The sequence below is a fragment of the Myotis brandtii genome, unplaced genomic scaffold (assembly GCF_000412655.1).
Source record: "Myotis brandtii unplaced genomic scaffold, ASM41265v1 scaffold268, whole genome shotgun sequence".
Taxonomy (NCBI): domain Eukaryota; kingdom Metazoa; phylum Chordata; class Mammalia; order Chiroptera; family Vespertilionidae; genus Myotis; species Myotis brandtii.
In genome coordinates, this window is record NW_005360187.1 from 2,340,407 (window position 1) to 2,349,020 (window position 8,614).

Consider the following 8,614-nt stretch of genomic DNA (forward strand, 5'->3'; position numbering starts at 1 on the left):
TCTCTTCTTCTCTGTAAAAAATCAATAAAATATATTTAAAAAAATAAAAAAAGAAAATAGAGATTGCTACCTTCCCATTTTCTTTGATTATTCAATGAACCCAACTTGAAGAGAATAAATTTCCTTCCAGTGGTTCTCAACCTTCCTAATGCCGTGACCCTTTAATACAGTTCCTCATGTTGTGGTGACCCCCAACCATAAAATTATTTTCATTGCTACTTCATAACTGTAATTTTGCTACTGTTATGAATCATAATGTAAATATCTGATATGTTATATGTGTTTTCTGATGGTCGTGACCCACAGGTTGAGAACCATTGCCTTAGACAATCTGTCCTACTTACAATTTGGTCAATTAAATGCTCTTAAGCATTTAAAACTGTACTTAGAGATTTAGTATTGTATTCGTTTTTTATGGCTGCTGTAAGAAATTGCCACACACTTAACTAGCTTAAGATAACACAGTTTATTATAGTTCCTCAGTTCAGAAGTATGGAATGGGTCTCATAGGCTAAAACCGAGCTGTTGGTGGGATTGTGCTACTTCTGGAGGCTCCAGGGGAGAATCTGCTTGTCTTCTCCAATTCCTACAGGTCTCCCACGTTTCTTGGATCATGGACACCTTCCTCCATCTTCAAAGGCACTGTTGTGGGATCACACCACCTACCCTGCCATCTCTCAGGTTGTCTCTCCTCTGCCTTCCTCTTCCATTTCTAAGGATCCTTGTGATTACACTGAGCCCACCTGGATAATCCAGTCAATTGACTAGCAATCTTAACTCCATCTGCAGCCTTAATTCTCTATTGCAGTGACTTTTAACCTTTTTCATCTCATGGCACACATAAACTAATTACTAAAATTCTGTGGCACACCAAAAAATATACTTTTTGCCAATCTGACAAAAAAATAGGCATAATTTTGATTGATTTACAAAACAATAATTAATAGTAGTAGTAGTAATTACCTACCCTTTTTGCTCCAAAGTGACTTTTTAAAAAATTAGGTGCCTATACTTGTATATAAGGATTTCTGATACCAAGAATTAACCAATCAGATGCAACATTATTATGTGACATGACCAAAAACTGCAACTCTATTATATGACTCATATATAGGGTGTGCCCCAAAAATGTACACACACATTTTGAATAACTATAAAGGCAGTGTTTATTAAAATACATTTTTAAAATTAAGCCATCAGCTGTTAAAGTGTGTATATATTTTTTGGGGGGACACCCTGTATATCTGGTTCAAGACAGGCATTCACACCAGATAGCTATTGTTGTGTTGGCTGTTGTCATTTTTTTATTTGACAATGTAAGGGAAAAGAGTTGAGTGCTCCAGACTAAATAGTCAAGTGTTGCATGTTTTTAAAATTCTTGCAGTCTGTCTGGCATGGCTCAGTAGTTGAGCGTTGACCTGTGAACCAGGAGGTCCTGGTTCAATTCCCGGTCAGGGCACATGCCCGGTTTGCAGGCTTGATCCCCAGTGAGGGGTGTGCAGAAGGTAGCCAATCAATGGTTCTCTCTCATCACTGATGTTTCTCTCTCTCCTCTCCTTCCTCTCTGAAATCAATAAAAATATATTTAAATAAAATGAAATTCTTGCGGTACATCGGTTGAAAATTGCTGCGCTATTGCCATGTTAGGTTACATATTCACAGGTTCTGGGGATTAGGATGAGGACCGTTTTTTTGGTGGGGGGGCATTATTTCAAATGTATTATAGTTTCCTAATTCCAGTGGTTCTCAACCTTCTGGCCCTTTAAATACAGTTTCTCATGTTGTGACCCAACCATAAAATTATTTTCGTTGCTACTTCATAACTGTAATGTTGCTACTGTTATGAATCGTAATGTAAATATCTGATATGCAGGATGGTCTTAGGCGACCCCTGTGAAAGGGTCGTTCGACCGCCAAAGGGGTCGCGACCCACAGGTTGAGAACTGCTGCCTAATTCCTTCAAGTGACTGACCAAATCAGCAAGCCTTCCTAAGTATCATATTCAAGTTTAATAAATGAAATTTAGGAACAGCTTTTGGGAGAGAGGCAAGATGGCGGCATAGGTAAACACCGGAGACTGCTGCCGCAAACAACCACTTCAAAAATACAACTAAAAGACGGAACGGACATCACCCAGAACCACAAGAAGGCTGGCTGAGGAGAGACTCTTCAACTAGAAGGAAAAACAACAGCACACCGAGGCTCAGAGGAGGCGCAGTGTGGAAAAAACTCAGGTGCGGAGGTGCGCGCGCAAAGCGGGCTGGTGGCTGAGAGCGCGGTTGTCGTTTTCGGTCAGGGGGGAGTCTCAGACTCTGAGCTCCAGATACGGGCGAATCGCTGGGGACTCGGACCCAAACGGGAGAAGCGGGAGTGTCTGGCATCAGTTGGAAGGCAGCTTTCCCTCCGAGGTTTGCAGCGGTTCCGGGGGTTCTGAGAAGCAGAGCCTCTGGGAACAGGACTGAGGGCACCATAACGGCTCCCTCCGCCCGCCCTGTTGAGCCCGCCCCGCCCAAGCCCTGCGCAGAGCCATTTGCCGGATCGCCTCAGGCAAAGGCTAGATTAGCACCTCCCCAGAGGACAGAAGTTTTCCGCGGCAGACACAGCTGATTCACACAGCCAGTCGGCCTGGTGGTCAAATCCCTCTAGTATTAACTACAACAATCAAGGCTCAACTAGAACAAGACTGCGCACAAAGACCACTAGGGGGTGCACCAAGAAAGCATAAAAAATGCGGAGACAAAAAAACATGACAGAAATGGAGGATATAGAGCTAAAAATCGCAATTTTGAGGGCTTGCAAAAATGTGCTAGAAGCTGTCAATAAACTTGAGGAGAGAGTCACGAAAACTAATGAGACCCTCGATGCTATGATAAAGAACCAACTAGAAATTAAGCATACACGGACTGAAATAAAGAATATTATACAGACACCCAATAGCAGACCAGAGGAGCGCAAGAATCAAGTCAAAGATTTGAAATGCGAAGAAGCAAAAAACACCCAACCGGAAAAGCAAAATGAAAAAAGAATCCGAAAATACGAAGATAGTGTAAGGAGCCTCTGGGACAGCTTCAAGCGTACCAACATCAGAATAATAGGGGTGCCAGAAGATGAGAGACAGCAAGATATTGAAAACCTATTTGAAGAAATAATGGCAGAAAACTTCCCCCACCTGGTGAAAGAAATGGACTTACAGGTCCAAGAAGCGCAGAGAACCCCAAACAAAAGGAATCCAAAGAGGACCACACCAAGACACATCATAATTAAAATGCCAAGAGCAAAAGACAAAGAGAGAATCTTAAAAGCAGCAAGAGAAAGAGACTCAATTACCTACAAGGGAATACCCATACGACTGTCAGCTGATTTCTCAACAGAAACTTGGCAGGCCAGAAGGGAATGGCAAGAAATATTCAAAGTGCTGAATACCAAGAACCTACAACCAAGAATACTTTATCCAGCAAAGCTATCATTCAGAATTGAAGGTCAGATAAAGAGCTTCACAGATAAGGAAAAGCTAAAGGAGTTCATCACCACTAAACCAGTATTATACGAAATGCTGAAAGGTATCCTTTAAGAAGAGGAAGAAGAAAAAGGTAAAGATACAAATTGTGAACAACAAACATGCATCTATCAACAAGTGAATCTAAGAATCAAGTGAATAAATAATCTGATGTACAGAATGAACTGGTGATTATAATGAATCAGGGACATAGAAAGGGAATGGACTGACTATTCGAAATTTATAACTATAGTCAACTATAATTTCTCTGAAACATTTTATCACTCTTAATCAAAATCTCATACCTTTCAACCTAAAATCATGATTTAAAAGTCAATTACTCAATGAACTTAAACATATTTAATAACAATATTAATATAACAGATAATATAATGAACTCAATTTCTTTACAAAACTTTATTTAATGATTATTCCTAAATTTAACACAAAAGTGTAGGAATAGTGTGGTAAAGAGCACAGACTCTGAAGCCAGGATGCCTGGCTCTTTACTTACTGGCTCTGTGACCTTGGGTAAGTCTTAGTCTCCTTATCTCTAAGTAGGGGTAATTATATTACCTACCACATCAAGAGGTAATGACAATTAGGATTTAAATGAGTTAATATTTATGAAATGCTTAAAACAGTATGGCTCCATGAGTGTGTTACTTTTTAATTTTTATTTATTTATTTGTTTGTTGATTTTTAAATGTTTTTTAAAAATATTTTTATTTTTAGAGAGAGAGGAAGGGAGAGGGAGAGAGAGATAGAATTATCAATGATGAGAGAGAATCATTGATGGGCTGCCTCCTGCATGCCCCCAACTGGGGGTTGAGCCCGCAGCCATGTGTCCTTGACCGGAATCGAACCCGTGACCCTTCAGTCCACAGGCTGACACTCTATCCAGTGAGCCAAACCAGCGAGGGCTAAATATGTTTTTTATTGATTTTTAAAAATATATATTTTATTGATTTTTTACAGAGAGGAAGGGAGAGGGATAGAGTTAGAAACATGGATGAGAGGGAAACATCAATCAGCTGCACACCTCCTACTGGGGATGTGCCCGCAACCAAGGTACATGCCCTTGACCGGAATTGAACCTGGGACCCTTCAGTCCACAAGCCGACGCTCCATCCACTGAGCCAAACCGGTCAGGGCTTTTTTATTGATTTCAGAGAGAGGAAGGGAGAGGGTTAAGAGAGTAGAAACATCGATGAGAGACATTGATTGGCTGCCTCCTACACGCCCCCTATTGGGGATTGAGCCCGAAACCCAGGCATGTGCCCTTGACCAGGAATCAAACTGGTGAACTCTTGGTTTGTGGGTGTATGCTCAACCACTGAGCCACAGCCAGTGGACTTAATTGATTTTGAGAGAGAGAAAGGAAGAGGGAGGGAAAGAAACATGGATGTGAGAGCACAACATTGATTTGCCACCTCCTGCACGCCCCATACCAGGAATTGAGTCTGCAACCCAGACATGTGTCCTTGACCAGGAATCAAACGGGCAACCTTCTGGTGCATGGGATGATGCCCAACCAACTGAGCCACACTGGCCAGGATGAGTGTGTTACTTTTAAAAAATACTATAGTTTTGATGTACTTCAACATCCCTATATTTAATTATAAAATCTCTTGGGGTTAAGACACATTTATCCAGTTTTAACTCCAGCAGGTACATAGGAGTCACCATCAGAAGCAAACAGGGTTTATCACCCTTGAAAAACAATAGTGACTACTCAGGGAGTTGAGGTTGCTGATCAGCCAGAGAGCATTTGACTAGGTGGGCTCAGCTGCAGTCAGCTCATTTCCAGGGAGATTTTCTTACACCGCTGAGGGACCCATGGGGTTCTTTTCTAGTGTTGTCATAACAGAACTCTAAATCCACACCCTTCAGAACTAGTTAGTCTCTTCTTCTGGATTTAAGTTTACATAATTCCTCCTTTTGAGTTGAGATTAAAGCATGGACTTTACCCTACCCACCCAGGGAGGTTGAAGATAATTTTCTATGGGTCTTGGTTGGATTTATGTATTTCCTTAGCCCCCCAAAGACAAGATGCACAAGAGTTCTCTAGCCTTTCATATTCTCATGTGTTTCTTCTTTCTGATTATCAGTCTGCATCTCCTCACCCTGGTTTGCTGCTAACCTCCTTCAACTGTTTTCTTTACTGTCTAATTCAATTCTAAATTATGTCCAAATTTTTCCTGTTTTGTCAGGCATCAAGTCTCATAGATATTTTAAGTATATGTGCAGCTCTTTGGATTCTGACCCTTTCTCCTGTTTTTGTCAAAACACTAGTGTCAACTCCTGAGTACTTATGCTACATTGGTAATGAGATACCATTACCTCTCATTCTCAGGTGCCTGCTCTGCAGTCCCTGGCTTGCAAATATCCTGTAAACTCTGTTGAATGATGAGCTGGGTATCAAAGTCCATGTCTAAGTCTTCATCACTGGTGTAATTATCCATATGAAACACCTACAGATTTAATTTAAAGTCAGAATGAATTAAAAATATTTTTCTAGTTGTACAAACAGATGACCAACTGCTTAAAATTATACATGAAATTCAGAAAACTACAAAACTGATAGGATTGATAAATGAATAAAATGCAAAATTTAGAAAACAAGATATTCATTTAAAAATTTTTCATAAACTTAAAAAAAATTCTGAACTGCCCAGATTCAATATAAATTAGAAGCTTCCATGAGTAACCATTTACTTAAAGCTTATTCAGGAAAAATGACCTTTCATAGAAACGTAGGTCAGTACCATTGTAACTTTGGAAATGCTTATCTTCATCTATTTTAGACTTGACTTATGAGTTTTTTTCAGTGATTATAGCACTTACTCAAAAGAACATCTTTCTACATTCAGTGAAAGTTATGCTGAAAAAAATGTTATTTAGTTAGTAAATATTAAACATGAACATGCTATAAGAATAAATAATACAACAAATAATAGGAATAGTAGTCATACAAACCAATGCATTTTAGTAGGCAATATCTCAATTGTTTTAAAAGAACATTTCAGTTTTAGCATAGAATAAGTTTGATCACATACCAAAGACTTTTTACCTTCTGTTATCACCTTTAGGACAGCACTGCAGTTTTCACTGTTAAAGATTAGCACTTCAGAATTTTCATTTATATTTAGGATCTCCACTCCGCTGTAATGACCATTCCATTAATAGCTTTACTATAAATACTTGATCATAAGACAGTCTGGCACATTCTCCTTGTTTTTTTCACTTGTGGTTTAGCTCTGTTTGGAAACATGATCTCTTTTCTTCACTGCTATATTCATCAAGTTTAAAGGATTAAACATTTTAATCCCATTCTTGGAACAAATGCTTATTTTGCAGGGGGATGTCCACATGAAGTGAATTCATTCTCTTAAGACTCATGTACACAGCCACTGCAAAACAGAATCAACTTTCTACTTAGAGGCCAAACATTTTGCGCTAACCAAATTATCAAAAGTGATTGTTGTAATGGTTCTGATTCACTGGGTAGCTGCACCTACATTTTCTTTGGGTTACAGAGCTGCAGCCAAATATCCTGGGAATTCTAAGGAAGGAATTAACTCCACACAGGATAATAAAATTTTGTTTTCATTGAAATGTTTTAAATTGTTAATGTACATTAATATTCTGAATGAACACTAAATAAGAACAATATTAACTATTAAAAATAATGAGTCCACGTCGCATTTAAAATGAGCTATGAAGCTAATGCTGAGAAGCACAAACCACCCAGGTGTGCAGGATCTCACTGCCTTTGTGCGTTCACTTCACTGCTTTGAGTTTCCTTTCCTCGCCTCAGGGATACTGTGAGAAATGAAACTAATGTTTAAAAGTATGACAGCCCTTGCCAGTTTGGCTCACTGGATAGAGTGTCGGCCTGAGGACATAAGGGTACTGTGTTAGATTCTGGTGAAGGGCACATGCCCGAGTTGCAGGCTCGATCCCTAGTAGGGGGCATGTAGGAGGCAGCCAATTGATGATTCTCTCTCATCATTGATGTTTCTATCTCTCTCTCCCTCTCCCTTCCTCTCTGAAATAAAAAATATATTAAAAAAATAAAAGTGTGACATAGCAATGGTTCTCAACCTTCCTAATGCTGCAACCCTTTAATACAGTTCCTCATGTTGTGGTGACCCCAACCATAAAATTATTTTCGTTGCTACTTCATAACTGTAATTTTGCTACTGTTATGAATCGTAATGTAAATATCTGATATGCTATATGTGTTTTCTGATGGTCGCGACCCACAGGTTGAGAACCGCTGCATAAGAGGCTTAGTTTTAGAATTGTTGTAATACTATTTTCCTTTATTATCTATGTATTTTAAATGTTTGTGTAGGTGAGCGAAAAGTAAACTATTGCTGAAGCTGAGGAATGACTTGACACTTGTGAAAAGAGATGTTTTCTGATATTAGTTAAATTTTATCCAGTTATTCTGCTCAAATCTGTTTTTCACATACATATCTAACTAAAAAAAGGAACAAAATAGAAGCTTTAAAAATTGCTATATGCTACAAAGAAACATTTTATGTTTTTCTTCCCTAAGTGTCTGACTATGATTTCGAGTCCATCTATGTGGCAACCACGTGGGCAGTAGAGGGAGGGAGGAGGCTATAGAGGGGATAAATGATAATGGAAAAAAAAAAAAGAACCATTATGACACACACACACATTTAATCTGAGCTTAAAGGATACCTCTTCAGTGGGGCTTTGCTTAACCAATCAATCTAAAAAAAACACACAAAAAACAACACACCTTGAAACTGTTGATTATACCACTGATTTTGGATTGTCTGCCTAGCATTTGTCATACTTGGTTAATTTTCTGTGGTTGTTTTGTTCTTAGCATAACCGCACTCCCCCACCTCCCTCCCCACCCCTGGCCTAGAGTGTAAGCTCCATGGACAACAGTAAATAAAAAAGAATCAACAAAGGTTGAATGAATGAAAAAAAAAAAAGTCCATTTAGGAGGCCATATCCCAATCAAGAGTGATATATCAGGGAGGAGAGCTATGCAAAGACCTTTCACAAAGACCACTTAAGAATGATACCAAGATACTTGGTTTTATTATATATATATTTTGAAGTATGTGAAGA

At 39.0% G+C, this 8,614-nt stretch overlaps 1 protein-coding gene across 1 annotated transcript in view; it reads right to left on the bottom strand.

The window, feature by feature from the left end:
• ASB14 (ankyrin repeat and SOCS box containing 14) overlaps positions 1–5,961 on the bottom strand; it is a 41,004-nt gene extending 35,043 nt beyond the window's left edge. The window contains exon 1 of the mRNA XM_005868381.2: positions 5,840–5,961. Within this exon, the coding sequence (XP_005868443.1) occupies positions 5,840–5,961 (122 nt within the window). The remainder of the gene's footprint in view (positions 1–5,839) is intronic.
• Between the last annotated feature and the right edge of the window lie 2,653 nt (positions 5,962–8,614).